The 22191-nt window shown below is 39.3% G+C and overlaps 1 protein-coding gene across 4 annotated transcripts in view; it reads right to left on the bottom strand.

Moving 5' to 3' along the window:
• PDSS2 (decaprenyl diphosphate synthase subunit 2) overlaps positions 1-22191 on the bottom strand; it is a 268202-nt gene that overhangs the window by 19007 nt on the left and 227004 nt on the right. For all 4 annotated transcript variants that reach the window (XR_014295138.1, XM_082634002.1, XM_082634003.1 and 1 more), the window contains one exon: positions 16039-16071. Coding sequence is in view for 3 of the 4 variants with exons in the window: in XM_082634002.1 (XP_082490128.1) it covers positions 16039-16071 (33 nt within the window). In the remaining variant the exon portion in view is untranslated. The remainder of the gene's footprint in view (positions 1-16038; positions 16072-22191) is intronic.

Genomic DNA, 22191 nt, shown 5'->3' with positions numbered 1-22191 from the left:
GTTTTGACATGTTGAGCAATAGACTGATACTAGCCAGATGAAATGTAACAGGGCAACTGTATCGTTGAGCATTTAGGTTTCAAAAACTAATTGCAAAAGTTTAAACCTCAGTTTGGCAGTGACTCATAAAAAAATGCTGAAAATCTTTGATAACCACATTCTGTATATAAGCCAAAACTATGATGTAGATACTAAAAAAAAAAAAAAAGCAAACGCAAACTTTGGCAGTATAAACAGATGTACATGTCCAAAAGACAGGCAGGAACAGTCTCACCGCAATCTTTAATGGTCAATCATGTTTAGAAAACTATGTTCAGTCCTGGGTGCCTGGGTGTCTCAAGAAGGACACTGACAAGATAGAAAGGGTCCAGTGTTGGGATGAAGAAATATTTGGAAACATGTCATTTAAGGAATGTTTAACCTGGAGGAAAGGATTAAAGGAAGATATTAAACCCATCTTCAAACTTCTAAAGCAATTACATGGGAGAAGGAGCAGTCTTGCTCTATACGCTTCAGGGAACAGAGCAAAGAGCAAGATGAGGTTTCTAGGAAGTTTTAATTTCAGTAACAAACAAGAAAGAGCTTTCAAATGACTAGAGTTTGTCTAACACGAATAGTTTTTTTTTTTTTGACAAGCTGTTAACTCCCTATTATTTAAAGTCCTCAGCGACTAGATGCCCACATCAGAAAAAGGTATGAATGAAACTCTAAGCTGAAGGGGGAGGTGGCACAAGGCTGCCTCCAAGGTCCCATGCAACGTCAACACCCTAGCTGACAGTGCTTCAGCTGAATGGTTTTGCCAGCTTCTGAGTGGCAAGACTTGGTACAAAAGGAAAAGCTACAATTAAAACCTTTCTCTAATACAAGAAACTGTGAAATGTACTACAAACAACATAAACATTTCCTTTTTGCTTAGAATAATGAATTATTTAAAAGAATCTATAGGAAAAAAAATCTACTGATCTACTGACCTTATTAAATATCTTATTTTGGCAAAAGTGGAAGGAGGTGGAAATAAGAGAATTTTTAGTTATTATATTTCCTCGGTCACATTAATTCATATGCCAACATACAATTAGAATGGTAGTGCTTCCCAATATTAAAATAGTAATAATATTAATAATAGCAATAACAACAAAGACAATCCCATACTTACATGCGCCTAGCACTGTGGTAATATATTTATATCTATATAATATATATATATATATATATATCTATAAGATATATATAATAGTACCTACCTCATAGGGCTGTTGTGAGGATTGTACATCTATCTATCTATCTATCTTCTGTTCTATATACCCTATGAGGTGTGTGTGTATCTGTCAATCCATCTATCTATCTATCTATCTACCTATCTATCTATCTAGGAAAACATTAGAATTTCCTTTGAGAAGAGAACACATACCTATGTTAATAATGTCCTTTGCACAAGGGCAAACTTTTAAAATACACATCACAGATTAAAAGAATAAATCAAGTCAAATACCTTTGGATAAAACCATATTTACAGAGATGACAGAAAACTGAAGCCATCATTAGATTAATTATGTACCTCTATTACAATATATACATTTTTTTTCTACCACAAGTAAAAATGCCATATGGTTGTAGAACAAATGTCAATAGGAATTGGAGGTGGAAAATTTCCACATTTTCTGAGAAGAAAAAGCCATAAATATCTCAATTGATTAAGTATACTCTTCTGGACACTTTTTCTTTTTTTTTTTTTTAAACAAAAAGGCACTGAACAAGACTATGGCGTTACAAAACAAAACTAATATATTTGTAGTTTAAAAATTCTTAATAATAAAGCCTTTTTTTTTTTTTTAACTAAAAATCTCAACCAAAGACTCTGCCTGCAGCAGTGGTATTTGGGGTTTCACACAACAGGACACTGCCTCATGTCATTTTCACAACTTTTTTTTTTTTCTCGGTACACGGGCCTCTCACTGTTGTGGCCTCTCCCGTTGCGGAGCACAGGCTCCCGACGCGCAGGCTCAGCGGCCATGGCTCACGGGCCCAGCTGCTCCGCAGCATGTGGGATCTTCCCGGACCGGGGCACGAACCCGTGTCCCCTGCACCGGCAGGCGGACTCTCAACAACTGCGCCACCAGGGAAGCCCCATTTTCACGATTTTTTAAAAACCAATTTCAGGGTTCATCATACTACATTTAAGTCACTGAATAAAGCATTATTCAGTGCTAATAATAAAGCATTATTCAATGAGTTCAAAATGATAAACATAATTTATCCCATGCTTTAACATTTTTACTGTTCCCTAAAATATCAGAATATTTTTCTTTTGTAAAATAGCCTGCAAAATTACTATAATATAGAATTGTATTGAGCTTTAAGATATTCACTTTTAACAAGTTCTATTTATTGTCTTGCAGAATTAAAATCATTCTGTATAACTGTGTGAGAGCGCAGGACACACATGACGTTTGTTACACTGTTCTTCTTTTCCCTGGCCAAGTTCTGGAAGCCCATGGAGATGGAAGGTAAGAGAGGTGGACTCTGGGAAAAACAAAATGCCATGTATTTCCAGACATGATGGTCTTTCAAGCACCTTGGAGCAGAATCCTCCAGATGAAGCCACACAGGAACCTTTTTTTTCTTATAATATGATGAGATGTTCTCCTCCTAAGACTGATTAATTCATTTATGCTATTTCATAAAAATATGGAAAATAATCATAGAGAGGCAGTGAGCAAACTTTGGTAGGGAAACTCTGGACCTGGACATGTGTGACCTTGGGCAAAGCAACTTCTCTAAGCCCACCTCACCTATAAAATCACAGAGGTAGTATTTATGTTACAGGTAATTATGATGAGGAACAAATAAGATAATGTATGTGAAATTCCTCTGACATCAATGAAATGCTACACAAAGGCAAGGTTTGAAGAGTAAGTGAGCACTGGGTTCATTGCAAACCTTACGTGTAACATTTTTAATGATGTACCTGCCTTTAACTATAAACATTCACGGATTATTTTACATAGATTCATGAAGATGTTTTAAATATTTAAAAACTGTGATTATTAGTGAATAGGAAACATGCTTGTTTTGAAAAATGAATTTCCAAATCATTTTGACCATTTAAAATTCAGTCTATTCCCCTTAAAAGGAAAAAAGAAAAAAACATAATAAAGACAGGTAAGGTATCATTTTTCTCGCCCTCTCTTCCACACATGAGTCTGTTAGGCTTGGTCTGGACGGTGTGTGGCCTCCCACTGAGAGTGAGATTTCAGAACTGACTTCAAGGCTCAACCTCTCAACTAAGTACATTTATGAGTCTGTGCTGTGAACTACTATCCAAAAAACCTGAACATAACCAAACAACTCATTTCATACAAATTATCATGTCTGAATATATATGTATATTATATGTATAAATACCTCTAAACAAACACACACATAGTTTAATATATATAACTACATATTATATATATATGTAGTTTAGAGATATTTTCATTAAAAACATTTTACTACCATAATCAAAACTGACCTAAATTGTTGACTCTGTGGCTGAGCATTCAGGCAAAGTTATGTTTGCTACTTAAGAAACAGAGGTCAACCTTGTAGCTCACGATATGAGTAGATGTACCTGATTTCAAAATGTAATTAAATGGAATAAATGTACAATTTAGTTTAGTTTTTAAAAGTTAACTTATAAACTTTCATTAACATTAGATAGGTAAGGTATTTGAAGTTAGTAATATGGAATTATATTAAATTGAGGCTTAATTCCATAGGAAAAGCAATCTTTGCTTCTTGGTTATCATCTCTTCTGAAGGAAAATTTAATGATTTATAAATAATCACTGATTTATCTATAGCCTGACTCAAAAAGCTAATTTTTAATTTTAGTACTATATTCCAAAGAAAAACTTAATTCTATACATTGAAATTCAAAAAGCAAAACTGAGACCATGAAGCTTTTTAGCAAACTCTGTACCAGAAATTCAATAAGCAAAACATATCATAGGTTGTAGATTGCAGCAATGAGCTACTCTTTTTTTTTTTTTTTTTTTTTGCGGTACACAGGCCTCTCACTGCTGTGGTCTCTCCCGTTGCAGCGCAGGCTCAGCGGCCACGGCTCATGGGCCCAGCCGCTCCGCGGCATGTGGGATCCTCCCGCACCGGGGCACGAACCCATGTCCCCTGCACTGGCAGGCAGACTCCCAACCACCGCACCACCAGGGAAGCCCCAGCAATGAGCTACTCTTGCCTGTAGCTTTTTTAGGAGTGAATCAATAAATAGTAAGCTCTGCAATCTCATGACAAATGCAATGCTGGTTATTTAATTAAAAAGAACACTGTGGGACAAGAGCATGCACGTCATGTAGGTAAACAGTCCTGGGGGTTATTTGAGGAATACATAAACTATGCAAGAGTGAATGTGGGTTTCTATTATTTTACTTGAGTCCATATCTTATACATTTCTTAAATCCTCCTCATGTCCAGGTTTTTCATCTGCTGATACCTGGGGATCAATTACCTTAAAACTACCATTACCACCGCCAACACCATCCACGTGACCCTAGATTCTTGACATCCTAACATGCATCCTGACACAAGATGAGATCAAAACTCATTTATGATTTCTATCACTAGAACGTACACCATATAACTAGAAAACTACATCAACTGAGAGCAAGGACAATGAAACCAATGTATACCTCAGCCATGCCTTCCAGGCAGATTGCATCAGACTGGGGGCAAATGCAGGAATCAATGTATGGGGTGACGCTGTTACTCTGTGCCATGTAACTGTAATCATATCTGCAGGATTAACACCTCTTCCAGATGTAGGAGGGCTCGACGTTATGGTACTATGGTATTTGTTAACATAGATCCTTGCCTTCCTCAAGAGAACAGTAATGAGAACTTGTTTTATTTACTTTTTTTGGCCACGCTGCATGGCTTGCAGGATCTTAGTTCCCTGACCAGGGATCGAACCTGTGCGCCCTGCAGTGGAAGTGTGAAGTCCTAACCACTGGACTGCTGGGGAAGTCCTGAGAACTTGTGCTATTTTTATTTATTTATTTATATAAATTTATTTATTTTATTTATTTATTTTTGACTGCATTGGGTCTTCGTTGCTGTGTGCAGGCTTTCTCTAGTTGCAGCGAGCAGGGGCTAATCTTCATTGCGGCGTGCAGGCTTCTCATTGCAGTGGCTTCTCTTGTTGTGGAGCACGGGCTCTAGGCACGCGAGCTTCAGTAGTTGTGGTGCACGGGCTCAGTAGTTGTGCCTCATGGGCTCTAGACCGCAGGCTCAGTAGTTGTGGTGCATGAGATTAGTTGCTCCATGGCATGTAGGATATTCCCGGGCCAGGGCTTGAACCCGTGTCCTCTGCACTGGCAGGTGGATTCTTAACCACTGCGCTACCAGGGAAGCCCTATATTTTTGTTTATTAAAATTTTTTTAAAATTAATTTTTATTGGAGTATAGTTGCTTTATCAAGAACTTGGTTTAAATGGTTATACCTATAAAACTTTCTTGAAAGAGTGAAGAATGCTTACCAGCTTAAAAAAATCACAATAATCATTGTACTCGTTCAGCAAATAAATGATAAGACAGTCACTTACTAGACAATCACTATTTTTGAGACCAGAAATTATGTTAGATTACAGAGTAATGCATACCATTTTCTGGATTTTTGTAAGACCAGAGCCTGCCTACAAATTCTCTCTTCTTTTTGTAGTATGTCTAAAGCACCTTGGGAAGCAGTATGGTAGTGAAGAGTATGGTGTGGAGTCAGCGGACTCAGGTGGAATCATGACTGTGAGATAGTTAACTGTGAACGCTGTTAGCTTATTCAATCCCTTCTCCATAAAATGAAGGGATTCAGGGACAGAATCTGATAGAACCACTTGATTAAAGTGCTTAGTGTGTGTCTTGAACAGAGTGCACAGTGAAAAACACGCGTACGATGGCATGCATCTGACAGAGACCACAGGACGTCAAAAGGCCTACAACCTTTCCTAACAGGTGCACACAAATCTCGTCAGGAATGAAGATAAAAGGTAGCATAATTTCATTAGATCTAGAACAGGGAGACCTTCCATAGGGGGCACCATTGCACCATGCAGGAATCAATCTTCAGAGGTACATCTTTGGCTTTATTACTATCTGGTGGATAGGTAAGATCTTTCATCAATCCAAAAAGTCAAGGACTTGGGGGAAAGAAAGGATCTACTCACCTGTAATCTTTAGTTAGGAGCACTGTACCCATCACCAACCTATGTTACAGGTCCTGTGATCTCTACTGTTATCTCAGTAATTCTGTTTGAAAATTGAGGCGGCACGGCCTCCTTGCTATTTCAGAAAGGTGGTTAAGCACATCCAGGATCAATATTCTGTCTCACGTGTCATTGGGGAGGCTGAGTAGTGCCTGCAGACACTGCTTAGGAAACATGAGGGAATGTCTTCAGATGTACCAAATGAACAAATTACAGCTTTCTTAAAGATCAGACATCTTGACAAAAATTCTTAATTCTGTAAAAAATCAGCCTGTAGGATTAGTGAATGAGTTTGAAAATATCAATCTAAGGTAATGACAAAGACTTCTGACTTACTAAAAGCCACATTCAACATCAACACAGAGGTGTCTCCCGTTTCATTCTCTTTTTGGAAAACTCATGCCTCTCCACTGTTTTTTTTATGACAGGGAAGGAGACAGCATTCTCTTCAGCTCTACTTAAAACTGTTCCATGGACTAAGCAGGCTCCTCTATGGGGACAGAAGGCTCAATCCTCCACATAAAGTCATACAGGCTCTCCCTGTGCACAAGTGGCTCCTGATACCACAAACTGGGAACAATAATTGAATCCAGCCACCCCACCGTGCAAAGCATTTACCCACAGAACCAGCCTGGTGGGCATCTGTAGTTAGCTTTCTAGACTAAGAGTCAAAAGGTTACCCCAATTGAATCTTTGTTTCAACCCAGAGAGTATATGGCATTGAGGAGGTAACCATTTGATTAAAAATATACTTGGGGAGAAATAAGAGGAGCAAAGATGGGGTCAAATATGTCTTACGAATTAAAAGGAATATAGGCACAAACATCTGGCACATCTTGGGTTATTCATTCATTCATTCATTCATTCAACAGTAGTTCAGCATGTATTTATTGGGTACCCAGTATGTGGCAGGAACTGTGTTAGGCCCTCAGGGTATAACGGTGTGCAAAACCAGACTCGATTCCAGGCTTACAATTAAGAACTGGTCTTCATCAACAATCTAAGTTTGCCGTAGCTTCCTGATAAATGTTAGATATTATGCAGACATGTAATTTTTTAGGACCCAGTAATTCAGAATGATGAATCTAAGGATGGGAGAGATTGCCCCAATAAATACTATTGTCACTAACTAAATAATGTTTTATATATATAATTAGAGATTAAAGACCAATAAGCTAGGAATATATGATTTGAAGAAAAATAAAGAAGATTTATAACTGCCTAGAGGATTGAATTTAAAGAGTATCAATAGGGCTTCCCTGGTGGCGCAGTGGTTAAGAATACACCTGACAATGCAGGGGACACGGGTTCGAGCGCTGGTCCGGGAATATCCCACATGCCGCGGAGCAACTAAGCCCGTGCGCCACAACTACTGAGCCCGTGTGCCACAACTACTGAAGCCCACGTGCCTAGAGCCTGTGCTCCGCAACAACAGAAGCTACCACAATGAGAAGCCCGCACACTGCACTTAAGAGTAGCCCCTGCTCACCGCAACTGGAGAAAGCCGTGCACAGCAACGAAGAACCAAAGCAGACAAAAAATAAATAAAATTTAATAAAATAAAATAAAATAAAAAATAAAGAGTATCAATAGTACTTGGGTGAACAACTGAGAGGGTGGCAATATTTTATGATGTCATAAAGAGGCTTATCATTTTTATCATTTAATAATTTTATTCATGGTCCACAAGGGGCTAGAGATTATGATCATTAAATCTGTTGATGCCATTGAGGTGTGTGGGATTGTTAACACCTCAGAGAATGAGAATCTAATTTTAAAATAACATTAAGATATTAGTGGAATAGATCATCAGGGCAAGATGATAGTCACTGGGGACAAATGCAAAATAATACACTCAGAGACTTAAGGAGGAAAAGAACTAGCTTGATAACGGGGAATGAATGAATGAATGTCCAGAGGGTGACTGTTTTGCAAAAAGACTTGAGGGCTCATAATAAGGCACAACTCTTGGCTCAAGATACTGACTATTGCATGTGGAATTAGAATTTATTTCTTATTTTATTTCTTTTTAATTAATGAATTAATTAATTTTATTTATTTGGCTGTGTTGGGTCTTTGTTGCTGTGTGCGGGCTTTCTCTAGTTGCAGAGAGCGGGGGCTACTCTTCGTTGTGGTGCGCGGGCTTCTCCCTGCAGTGGCTTCTCTTGTTGTGGAGCACGGGCTCTAGGCGCGCGGGCTTCAGTAGTTGTGGCTTGTGTGCTCTAGAGCACAGGCTCAGTAGTTGTGGCGCATGGGCTCAGTTGCTCCACGGCATGTGGGATCTTCCCAGGCCAGGGCTCGAACCCGTGTCCCCTGCATTGGCAGGCGGATTCTTAACCACTGTGCCACCAGGGAAGTCCTAGAATTTATTTTTGATTAAAAGTTTCACATGGTACAAAAGCTTCTTTGCTTTATTACAGACAGAAATTGATCAATGATTATTTTTCCATCATTGATAACTGTATTTTGAAGGAGATTTGGAATCAAAGCAGTGGTTGAAAAAACTGGCTTTAGTAAATTAATTGTTTTGAAAAAAAGATTAAACAAAACCTATTCATTATCGCTGAAAAAAAAAAGAAACCCAAAACAAAAAATACCCCACTTTTCTGAAATGTGATTGCCAAAAGAAAAACAACTGGTTTTATCTGATTTTTAAGGAAACAAGGAGTGGAGGATTTAAAACTTTCAGATGGCTGTTCTGGCAGTGTCTTCCAGCACCCACCCCTCTGCTGTGGGTAGGTCATCAGATCAGCGCCTGCACTGTGGGCTCGGTGTACAACGTTTCTGTCTTACTCAACTGTTCCCCAGCACCTCAACCACAACTTCAGCCCTCACACAAAAATTCACAGTGTAAAAAAAATCACATTTCCGAAAACAAACTTATGGTTACCAATGGGGAAGGGGTGGAGATAAATTAGGAGTTTGAGATGTACATGTATACACAACTACATATAAAATAGATAACGAACAAGGACCTGTTGTATAGCACAGGGAACTATACTCAATATTTTGTAATAACATATAAGGGAAAAGAAAAAGAATATATATACATATATTCAACTAAATATATATAACTGAATCACTGTGCTGTACACCTGAAACTAACACAACATTGTAAATAAACTATACTTCAATCAAAAAAATTTTTTAAAAAAACCCCACATTTTCCAATGGTGTATTCCTTCTATTGCCATAGAAGCAAGCAATTCTTTAGGAGCCTAGAATTAAACGCTGGTTATGTCACTAAAAACATGAGTTCAGGCAAGTTATTTTTCAATTCTCAGTAGCTCAGGTTGTAATCTGGAAAAATTCCAATTCAAATCAGAGTCTACACTTTTAAAACAGATAGCTTTCAGAAAAAAACCCTGCTCAGATGTATTACCTTAATGCCCTTATTTACATTTTTACACGTTGTCATCCAGTCTTTATCAAGCATATAAAATTTTATATAGCTGCATCCCTATCATAATGGTATTTGGATTTGGATTTTTTTCCTTTAAATTGTATTATAAACATCTCATCTAATTGGACCACAAGACTTTAATGAAAAAAGATGGGAGAGGGGAATGTCAATGCTTCTACGTAGTCTCCATAATTATCACTAAAACAGAAATCCTAAATGTTAAGACAGCTTCAAGCGGTTAGAAGAAATGAGAGATTTAGTGCATACAGTGATGCTGTTTGGAATATTTTACCAAAGGAGCTAATGCGAAGTCCCAGGGTAGGAGAAGGAGCATCTGCCCAAGAAAGGGGTACAGGGAAGAGAAAACACAGCAACATCTGGTCTCTAAATGTGCCAATGTGAAAAATTCTCAGAGCCAGTTAGCTAGGGTTATGGGAAAGAACAAGCAGGAAAAAATTGTCTGCCAAAAAAAAAAAGTCTGGCTTTGTCAGTAAACAAAGGACAGTAATACTTACAGAAAATTTCCTATACTATACTCAAGGTTCAAAAAAGAATTTTGGATTCAATAGGCAGCAAAATGGCTGAAGCAATCTATGGATAATAAATGAGAAGAAATGGCTAAAGGGCAAGGCTTGGAAAGGAAAGACTCTTTTTCTTCTTAAAGGGAAATGATGATATGTGATCATGCAAATGCAAATGTCTGTGGACAGCACAGTTTGCTGCTGGGAAGGGAATTTTAATGTGTACCCTATGCAAATGCGTTTTATAATAAAACAAAATGTGCAGGGCCTTCTGAGGGCAGGGAGGAAAGAGGAGGGCAGGGGCTCTAGACGCTGTGCCTGAGAGGCAGGGGAATGCGCTACTCTGGGACCCTGAACAAATTCCAGGAGAGGGGGCACGGCAAAAACCCACTCCTTTCAAAAAACCTCTCTCACGTTTGACTGAGAACTGGATGCCTGATAAATCAACACCTGCAAAATCTTTCTTTACCAAGTGCTTAACCTTGAGCAATTCTCTGTGCTTCGAGTGAACCCCAGTAAGAAGACATGAAAAACAACTTTCTTTTCTGTACTGAGTCATGGGGAAAATTATATGAACTACACAGTAAAGACTGGAGATGGATACAAAGAAAGCTCTCGCAAACCATTTAGTCTTTGTGTCAAAATCAGCATGACTGTCAACGCCCATGTAAGGCCCAGTCCTAGGCACTTGGGGAAGAATGAGCAGGAGGCCGGCCCACATGGCTGAGAGTCTGGTTTTGACCAAGTGATATTTATTCATATTTGTATACCTGAAGCAATTATTAACAGGAAATTGAGAAAAAGTCTGTATGTCTGTGATGGAGATATTTAAGCCAGCCTTTTTGAAAGTGTTAAAAAATTAAAATTGTAGAAAGCCAAACCATAGGTGCCATGTTTTGCCCGAAGTGGTAAAAATACCATCTGCCTCAGTCTTTGAGCAGCATGCTTCTTTCAAGTAGCAGTAGGCTAAACTACCGGCATACGCTCAGCTCCAGCTGGGGAAAATACACAGACGTTTGTAGATGTTTTTCTAAGTAAGAGTAGTCAACATGCTCGTTTTCCTTCAGACATATATATTAGTTACCATAGCAAACCAAGAGTGAATGTGGCCTGAGAAACTTCTCCACTGGTCCTGACACACGCCCATGAATTTCTACAATTCAATAGGTGGCACTCTTCCCTCTAACACTGAACTCAATCTGCTTGGGGCCAGAAACCTAGGGAACATGGACTAGTTCCCTATTCCATGAGAGAGACACACTCAGGGCTGCAGACCAATCACTGTAATGAAGATCCCCATTGCATCGCGCATATGAGCAAAACTGTCGGCACCAGTTTTTTGGTCACAATTCACTTCTGGAATTACATTCTGTCCAATAAAAGTTCTGCAGTTTTAACTAGGTAAGTAAGACACTTCTTGTTTTTTTCATTTTAGAGGCTGGGTAGCATTGCCTTACAGTTAAACAGCTTCCATTCCTGCCCAGCCCTGGGTGGAGGAGCTTCAGGAGTAGGCAGAGTGCTCCTGTGCCGGTGTCAACCACCTTCCAGAGGCGGGAGAGACGTAATGAATGAATAGTTGCTGAGTGCTTTGATATCTTTAGATGAAAGGCAGTGCAGCGGTGTAAAGCATTCACATCCAGGCTCCGTCGCCACAGGAACTCAATTAAGAAGTAATTCAGTTTCTTTCCTGAGTGTTTGAGGACAGAACACCGCTTTGCTGGATGGGACAGGCACTCTCGAGATCTAGCTGAGACTGATTTTGATCGCCACTTCTGCCCTCTCCCCTGCTTCCTTGCCATTCTGAGACTGACAAAATTGGAGAGCTGGTATACAAAGCCATAGAGCACACGGCCAAACTAATTTTCTATGGTTCTTAAAATCTGATTTTTCAGATAAAATTTGGATTTTGAGAAAACACTCACCACTTGGAAATAAAGAAATCTCCAGCAATAAATAAATCTCATGACACTCTCCAGAAATGGCCACTGAGTTTTTCAAATGTAGTTTTACAGAGGGACATCCCTGGTGGTCCAGTGGGTAAGATTCCACGCTCCCAATGCAGGGGGCCTGGGTTCAATCCCTGGTCGGGGAACTAGATCCCACATGCAAGCTGCAACTAAGAGTTCACATGTCGCAACTAAAGATCCCACATGCCGCAACTAAAGATCCCACATGCCGCAACAAAGATCCTGCGTGCCGCAACTAAGACCTGGCACAGCCAAAAAAAAAAAGTAGTTTTACAGATAAACCCACCAGGGGAGTCCTAAGCTGCCTAGCATGATGTCTGCATCAGTCAGCATGAGCACCAGGACCATATCATGGACCCATGATACGCTACATAAGAGATAATACTGTGAGCAGGACCCTGCAGACATCTCCCCGACACTTGGTAGGGATGGATATAATTGTTTTTACCCATGGTGCTTGGATTTGGGTCTATGTATGGATGATAGGTCTGGGTTAATCGCCTAGATCCCTTAAATAACAGCACAGCACCACATACTCTAGCAGGGTGGGTTTGTTTATTGGCATGAGAAATATTCTCACTGGGCACTTGGGAAGGCAACCTTAGGGCTACTGAACATAGGGATGGACTGTGTTTTGTAGTCAATAGACTCTTTAAATGGCTAATTTGAGTCTACAACCCCCAATCCCAGACCTCTTAGCTTCCTGCACTTCTCCTAGCATTGCACGAATGCAGCACTCATCCATACGCATCTGTCACGCACCCCTGTATATAACTTGTGCTGGGTACAGACAATGCAACCATGGACAAGGCCACTGAAGGCCCTGCCTTCAGGGCTCTTACACTTTAGTGGAAGAAGACAGAAAAAACAAGCAACTAAATAAAAATGATAATTTTAGATTATGATAAATGTTAAAGAGAGAAAAAACAGAGAAAAGGTGGACTTTCAACAGGAAGGTCTGAGTCAGTCCTGGTTGTGGCGGTAGTCAGCCCCAGCACAGCGCCTCGCACACATTAAATATCAGATCCACAGTGCTTGGGCATATGAAGCGGATGAAGGAATGAATCTGGACCGCAGTAGTTGGACCGCAGTAGTACACAAGATACGAATGTCCCCTCTCCCCGAAAAAAGAACGTCTCCTCTCACATTTGGGCCTAAAGAGTAGAACAGCACTATTCTAAACTGCTCCTTTTATACTAAGGAAACTGAGGGAAGACCTAAAAGGTTAAGTGGTTGATAACAGATTTTGCAGTGAGTTGGTAACAGAGCCATTGCTTGGTGCAGGGTGCTCTATCTGTGCCCCATATTCTTTTCTTTTCTTCCAGTCTCTTCCACTATCAGGTGCTTCTGCAATAAGAAATCCTAAAGGAGTTCTCTGAGTCATAACTAAGCATCAATGATAAATAATCACTCTATTGCCAAATCATGATGTCATTTCCCTTACTTTTTCGTTTATAAGTTATTTCCTTTACTAGCACAGTGAAATCCCAGCATTTGTCTCCAAGCTAGTTTATTACAACCTTCCCAAGCAATCTTCTTATCCCTGCTGATACCTGCAACTTGTGTCAAAAGCTTTCCTTTCCTCTCTGATTGAAATAAAAAACCCTATACCAGAATATCTCCTGTAACTAACTTTATGGGTCTTCTATTTTCTTATGGCTTCACTCACTCACTCACCATTTACCAAGTGCCAAGCACTGTGTTGGGCACCAAGCACACAAATAAGATACTGTCTCTGCCCTCAGAGAGCTCACAGTCTATGATCTGTCTCATAAATGGTCATTATAAAATAACAGAGTTAAGTGCAATGACTGAGAGATGCACAGTGTGTTAGAGAATGGAGGAAAGCACCTCATCCAGCCTAGGGAACCAGGAAGGACTTCCTCTTGAAGATGATCCTACATTAAGCCTTACAGAAGAGGCAGGGGTAGCCAGATAAAGGGGGACACTGCTGCATTCCAAGCAGAGGGGACAGCATGGGTCAAGGCACGGAGAACAGAAACAGTATGTTTTATGTAATTTGGTGCCGCTGGAGCACAGGGTAGGAGGGGACAAAGCTGGAGAGTCCCTCCAGGGGATGAGACCACAGTGCTTTATATGCCACTCTAGCAAGCTCTGAATTTGCCTTATAGACAACATGGAGCCAAGGAAGGTTTTAAGCTGGAATGTGAAAGTGCCAGATTTGTGGTTTAGATAGACATTCTGGCTGGCGATGGATCTGTGGGGACAAAAGAGAGGCATAGAGACCAGTCAGTAGGCTTCCTAGTGGTTCAGATGAGAAGACTCAACATGAACAATGAAAGAGAGATCAAGAGGAGGGGCTGGATTCAAGAAAATGTAGGATATAAAACTGATGTGACTTGGTCATGGAACATAGAGGTGAGGGTGTAAGAGCATTTGAGAGTGACTTCTAAGTTTCTCACACGGTTGACTGGTGGGATGACGGTGCCAACATCAGGAGACAGAATGAGTAACAAGGACCAGAGATAAAACACTAAGACTGGACCCTAATGTCAACGATGGACTTTGGGTTATAAAAATGCATCAATGCAGGTTCACTGATTGTAGCAAAGGTACCACTCTGCAGCAGGATGCTGGTAGTGGGGAAGGCTGTGCCTGTGTGGGGTCAGGGGGTAATGGAAACTATACTTTTTTGCTCAATTTTGCTGTGAACTTAAAACTGCTCTGAAAAATAAAAGTCTATTAAAAAAAAAGGGACCAGAGATGTTGGGAAGATGCTGAGTTCAGTTTAAGACACTTTGAGCTTCTTTGCCTGTGGGAGACCATTTGGGTATAAGGCTCAAGTAGACATCGAAGATACAGTGACAGATATAGAAGTCCTCAGTTTAGAGGTGCTCCTATTAATCTAATTTTTCTTGAAGAATGCAAAAGTTTGTGAGATAGAGAAAAGGAGGACCTGCATTTCAGGCAAGGAAAAGGCATGGAGCCAGGGGTGTGCACTTCAGGGCTGTCAGGAGAGCAAAGGTTCTGGATCAGCCCTGGAGAGATCACTGAGGGTTTCGGTTGTCCCACCGCAAGCAGAGCCCTTACAGGTCCCACTTCTTCCTCCTTGTCTTTGGCATGTAGGTGTGCTCACACTCTGGCTATTCTTGACTGTTGCAAAAACCAGATGGTTAGCATGTTCCTTTAGCCAAGCAGCTGTATGCATCCCACACACCTGCTAAAATATTCCATTTGTTCCTCAGGAGAAAACAGAATGTGACCCAAGTGTGTTCATAGGCTTGCACTGGTGCACTGAAATCTGAAATCCCACAGCAGTTTTTGAACAAGGCTGTGTGTCAGAATTATCTGTGGAGCTTTTTTTCAAACCCTTCCATCCTGCCCCCGCCCTGCTCTGCCCACCAGTGGATTTTGATGTTGGTGGAAGAGGGTATTATGCTGTGGTAACCCAGGCATGTGTGTTTTCAAAAGCCCCACCGGTGATATGAAAAATACTGCCTTTAGAAATCCAAATCTGCCCTGAATGGTGCTTCCCAGGTATTAGCTGATGATGCTAAAAGCTGTTTTCCATAGTCCAAAGGCATTTTTTCAGCAATGGTTGGTGCTTACCCAGTTTTTCTTCACAACACTTACCACCATTTGACGTTATATTATGCATCCATTTAGTTGTTTATTAGTTACCCATCTCCCCCACTAGCTTGTAAATGTCACGAAAGAAAGAGTTGATCTGGTTCACTCTTGTATTTCCAACACCTAACAGTGCCTGGAATGACGCAGGCATTCAGTCAATAAGCTTACCATTAAATGAATCCTATTTTACCTGCTAATCAGCTTTGAATGTGATGACTCTCTTTTGACCTTTCAAATATAAACAAAAAGCAAACGTCAAAGTGAAATGTATAAAACTGTGTAGAAGGTACAATATCTACCTACCTTAGCATAGTCTAATCTTCCTTTCCGTTGAGCCTAAAACAGGAAAGAGGGGGGAATTAATTAGTTCTTTAAAACTCATTTAGTATTTCTATAACTGTTGCTTCTCAAAGAATGAGTCAACTCTCTCTCCCCTCACCTCCCCCCTTCTCTGTCTCTATATATGTATATAGTGAAGTGTATGTGTGTATGTATGTGTATACATATAAAGAAAACTCTCAAGCATATTGAAGAGTTGTAAGAACAGTACCACGAGCACACATACACACTCTAGGTTTGACAGTGGCAGACACCATGACCTCTCACCCCTTCGTGCTTCAGCACACATCTTGTAAGCATAGGACATCTCATACATGATCACTTTCAAATTAAAAAAACTAACAATAGGGTTTCCCTGGTGGCGCAGTGGTTGAGAGTCCGCCTGCCGATGCAGGGGACACAGGTTCGTGCCCTGGTCTGGGAAGATCCCACATGCCGCAGAGCGGCTGGGCCCGTGAGCCATGGCCACTGAGCCTGCGCGTCCGGAGCCTGTGCTCCGCAATGGGAGAGGCCACAACAGTGAGAGGCCCACGTACCGCAAAAAAAAAAAAAAAAAAAAAAAAAAAACTAACAATAATGCCATATCATCTGACATACAACCCATGTTCAAATTTCCCCCACTGTCCCAAGAATATATTTTATTTTAGCTTTTTTTCTCCAACTAGAATTAATCAAGATTCACACACTGCACTTGGTTTTTAAGTCTCTGTTTCGCCTTTTAAATCTAGACTAGCCCCTCCCCGTGTTTTAAGAAATGAAAATAAAAATCATTAATTTTTAAAATAACTGACTTTTTGAGGAGACCAGGGCAGCTGTCGTATAAAATGTCTCTTTCTGGATTTGTCATATTATTTCTTCATGGTGTCATTTAACTTGTCCCTGTGTGCTTACAAACTGAAAGTTGGGTCTGAAGAAGCTTGCTTAGGTTTAGGTTAAACGTTTTTGGCAAGAATATTTTACATAGAATATTATATACTTCATATTGCATCCATGTGGGAGGCACCAAATGTCAGGCTGTCCTACTCTTAATAATGCTATAAATTTGATCACTTGGTTAAAGTGGTGACTATCAGATGGTTCCACTGTAATGACATATTTCCTTCTCTACAATGAGTAATCTATGGGGTCAAGTCTTCCACTTCCTTTGGCATAATTTTTAATATGTTGTATCATGCCAAAAGACACCCACCTCCATCCCACTGTCACCAGGGATGAGGAGAGGGAAGAAAGCTGGAGGTAGAAGACATCCTGTATGAGGTCAAATTTTATTTTAAATTATTTTTAGTTATTAAAGAACAACTTAAAATGAAAACATATACTCAAAAGTGTTATGTATCAAATCTGAACATAATAGAGACAACCAATGTGTTAGTATTTGCTGGTAGGTAAGCTCATTTTTTGTGGACTTCAGAACAAAACTTCTCCTGCCACCTCTGCACAGAGCAAGAGCCCTTCAACTTATGAATAGGTTAGGTCTTGAGACCATTTTGTTCCTGAGTCCAAAATGACACTATACAGATAATAAATGTGGGTAGATTACTTTCATGAGAGAAAATGAGATCTTTATAACATTAGTCCTGACTCTTCTTGCTTCTTTATAATCTTTTAAAAATTTATCCAAAGATGCCTGCATTTTGTTTTTCTTGTTTTCATAAAAGGCAACTTCTAATAAGACACTGCTCATGTATAGCTGTTGGCACTATCACAAACGACTCAGTTAATACTGTGACTTGTACACTTTCAATGAAACAAAAGGCCTCTGCAACCAATATACTATAAAAAAGAATTCTTGGTTTTCAATCTGCTCTTCAAAGATGTTTTTGGGATCTAGGAGTTTCAGTGAACTAAGAAGGGTTTGAATTAGTCCTGAGATGCAATATACCAACAGGAATGAGAATCGGTTCTTGCAGGTATTTTAAAACCAGGCTCATTCTTCTCTCTGCTCAGATATTTCATATTTACTTGTTTGTTTGTCTGTGGACATCTTTTCCCAAGATAAAACAGTTTTGTCTACACTGAAATCTCTCTCCCCGCACTGTAACTTCTGCAGGAGCAGTGTGGAGCCCCTGAGCACATCTGCATTGTGCACTCATGACCTAGCTACTCACTTTCATATTGTGCAAATATGAACTGGCCTTGATCTCATGAATAATCCATGGCTTGTGACCAAAATTTCAGCAGCAGCATTTCACAATATGCTTAGTCTTTAAGTTCTCAAACTCTCAGCTGTCTCTCGAATTCATTTTAGGTTAAGGGATATCTGACATGGAGGCTGATCCTGTGGTCACCAGTTTTCCACCTTTTCAATTGTTTGTCCTTTCCCTGTCTCTTGCTGATCAGCATGGGTTGCTCAGGCACAGCACTTTTCCAGTGATGCACAAACTGGGACCCCTGTGGAATTATTCCTACTGTCAAACAACTCATTCCTGAAACACATCTGCCATTTCCTCACTACTTTCAGTCTTGTTTCTGTTCTAACCACCTCCTCTTCATTCTTGCACTTTCAACATCCTCACCTTACAGTGTTTAACACAAAGGACATGGTCGAAGTGCTGAAAGTGGTATCTGTTGAAAGTTAGAAAGTTGAGTACCTTTCATATCTTGAGGTTGCAGTGTAAAGTGCAGAGAAACTATAATTTACAATGATGTAGGTGGACTTTTCCTTTTGGACGTATTGAGCCATTTCCCCAATTGTCTCAGAAAAAAAAATTCAGTTTTTTCAGGTAGTAATAGTAACTATAATGCTGTTTACAGATAAGGACATCTAGAGTAGTCTCATCACATACCTTGTTTATAAACTAATCATCTTAGAGAACTCTATTATTTTGAAGTACTTGTGTTTAATCAGTTACAAGCTATTTTCCTTTTTTAAAAAATCGAAGTATAGTTGATTTACAATATTATTTTAGTTTCAGGTATACAATATAGTGATTCAATATTTTTACAGAATCACAAGTTTTTCAAACCTTCTCACTTTATTTTGTATTACTAGCTTGGCCACCCCCTTTCACCCAGTGGAGATATACTTTGCTGGGGATGACGGCAAAGAAACGCCATGTATGTAAATCCCTATTTGTTCAACATCAGCTCTTAAATGTTTTGAAAGCTGAGACTAGAAGCCTACATAAAATGACAGCACGATTACCATGGCCATTACCACCTGAACAGGCTGTAACTGTTGATATGTTGCTCACTTGAATGTCCTTTTTATTTTATCACAACAAACATTCCAGTCCTTTGAAATCATTTCACCCTTGACTGCTTTAGCTTGTACATAAAAGTATCATTTATTTTATAAAACAAAATACTATAAATATTTAGATCTTTATAGGTATATAATATATATTTCCAGCTGCTATGTGAGTTAGTATCTATGTATGCCAGACGCAAGCCTGAAAGTACACACTCTGAAATAATAATTTTTTCACAAAAAGCTTTTAGAGTTTACAAAATACAGCAAATTAGAAACAAATGTAAATGATTTAATCCCCTACATAAGTAATATTTCTCATTGAACATGACCAAATTCTATTTCTTTTTGTAAAAAAGTTAATTTGGGAGGGGCTATAGTTTCTATTTCATCTGATGGTGCTCATTCACTCAGTAATTGTCCATTGTGCACCTACTATGTGTTAGGTATTGCTCAGGCACTGGAGACACAGCCAGGAACAGAACAAATAAAAATCTTCCTCTGGGGGCTGCAGAGTCTTGTTTTCACATACAATCTCCCTCTAGAACTTAAGCTCCATGAGAGTATGGACATTTTCTCTCCTGATCATAACAGTATTCCATGTCTAGATCAGTGCTTGTAGATAGTAGATGGCCAATATCTGGTGAATGAATGAATAGATGGATAAATGCTTTTTCTAGATTTCAAATGTACTCCAGCAAGCCTCAGGTGGTAAGTAGGCCCTGCTACGGAGGGAAACAGGTAGCCTAAGCTCTTAACTATGACCACTCTAAGAGGCACTCTGACCTCCTAGGAAATGGATATGCTGGGAGCCAGAAAATATGGTTTCTAGCTCATAATAGGTTAATACCTCAAGTAATTTTAAATTTTTACGTGGGTCTTCATTTTCTTATCTGTAAAGTAAGAGTACTAGGTCAGAAAAGGCATCCCCAAATGCTGGGCTGGCTGTATCAGAATCACCTGGGTAGCCTATTAAAAATGCAGATCCTTAATACTCTAGCCCTGAATTCTGAGTTATCTGAGGATCACTGGTGTGGACTATGTCTAACATCCTTTTCAATTTATGCTCTGTATGCATCAGTGTTAATTTCAAAGAGAACAACTATATAAACTCCATAAGTCTCAAGGAGAATGGAGTGCTGTAACTTTACCCTCTTTTTCTGACATCTACCACTTGCCATGTATATTTCTAGCAGAGCAAGATATTAAAATAACTTCCTCACTGGGGCCCAAAATAGGCTGATATAAAATAAATGCAGACTGTATTTCAATAGCCGGCAGTCCTGAACCTCTTCCTGCCACAATGTTCATCTCCAGAAACCACTGTAAATTCTGCCACACACGGCGATTCCCTGAGGGCTTCATTACTTGGGTCTTTAAAAGGGATTCACTCATCTTTTGCCTCCTGTAGGTGTGCTTCTTGTCAATCCAGGTCACGAGAAAAGAAAGTAATTTTTCCCAGTCTTTAGCAGTTCACAGAGAATGTGTGGTTTGAACCTTGTTTTATCTTTAAAAAATGTGAAAATAGACAAGCTAGTGTGCCAGTGCTCATGGCATTGAAGGCCTCCTCTGACAGCTACAGTGAGCGCTGTAAAACAATATTCTACACCAAAGCAAACAAAGCCAGTGCTCTGATTGAGAGGATGCACAGAGGGATTAATTCCAAAGGTTTATATACCAGTCTCCGCAGACCAAAGGCAGATAGATTCTCTGTTGGTAAGTAATGGATGTACAATGTGGTCTTTTACTTTAAGAAACAAATGCTTTTTTATAAGTCAGGTAACAAAGAAGGATTGGATGACATAAATGAACTGCTTCCAATTTCTAACTACGGTTATCTGGACTTGAAAACTGGATATGGAAAAACCTTTTTCTAAAAGCAGAAAACTAATATTCCACAGCAGGGAGTGTAGAAATTGCTAGAGACTGATCATCTCTTCTTATCATGTTATTCTTCCCCAATGCTACCAGCTATATTTTAGAATAACAATTTAAAAAATAAGATTCTCTTCTTCAACCTTCAAGAAAAACTATCTTTCCTTCCAATTTTTTAGTTGAAAGAACATAATGAACACCCATTTGCCCTCCGACTAGATTAATTAGTTGCTAATATTTTGTCATCTTTGCTTTCTCTCTAGATGATCATTTGCTGACTATATGAGAGTAAATTATAGACATAATGATATTTCATCCCTAAATATGTCAGCATTTATTTCCTAAGAACAACAGTGTTCTCCTACATAACTACAAACCCATGACCACATCCAACAAGTTTAACATTTACTATAGTATTTAAGATAATGTTATTCAAAATTTCCGGTCCAACCAATAGCGTCCTTTAGAGTTATGTTTATCCCAATCCAAGATCAAATTAAAAATAACACATTCCCTTTGGATGTCACGGCTTTTTAATCTCTTCTAATCTACAACATTCTCCACACCCCCACCTTTTCTTTTATAATATGGCATTTTTAAAAAGAATCCATGTCAGTTGCCCCGCAGAATGTCCCTTCTCCTGGACTTGTCTAATTGTTTTCACATGATTAGATTCAGGTTAAAATATTTTTGAAAAGACTCCTACATAGATGATGCTGTACACTTCTCCATTACATCAGGAGTCATACAATATCAGTTGTCTCGTTACTGGTGAGACTAAGTTTGTTCACTTCCTCCCTTTGTCTTCAATAAGTACTCTGTAGGGTGCTTTGAGTCCCTGTGAATATTCAGTTCCCTACTAACCATTCATCTAATTGTTTTAACCAATTATTCACGAATGACTCTTGTTTGAGTAAAATATTATATTGGTGGCTACAAAAATAATGATATTTAAAAAAAATAATGATATTTTAAAGGTCTGCCTTGGTACTGGAAGAAATATCATCAATTCCTTTAGAGAAAACAGGTCTTGCTGAAAACAAACTCTCTTT

The sequence above is a fragment of the Mesoplodon mirus genome, assembly GCF_964341445.2.
Source record: "Mesoplodon mirus genome assembly, chromosome: 10".
NCBI lineage: Eukaryota > Metazoa > Chordata > Mammalia > Artiodactyla > Ziphiidae > Mesoplodon > Mesoplodon mirus.
This window is presented reverse-complemented; position numbering and strand designations above follow the sequence as displayed.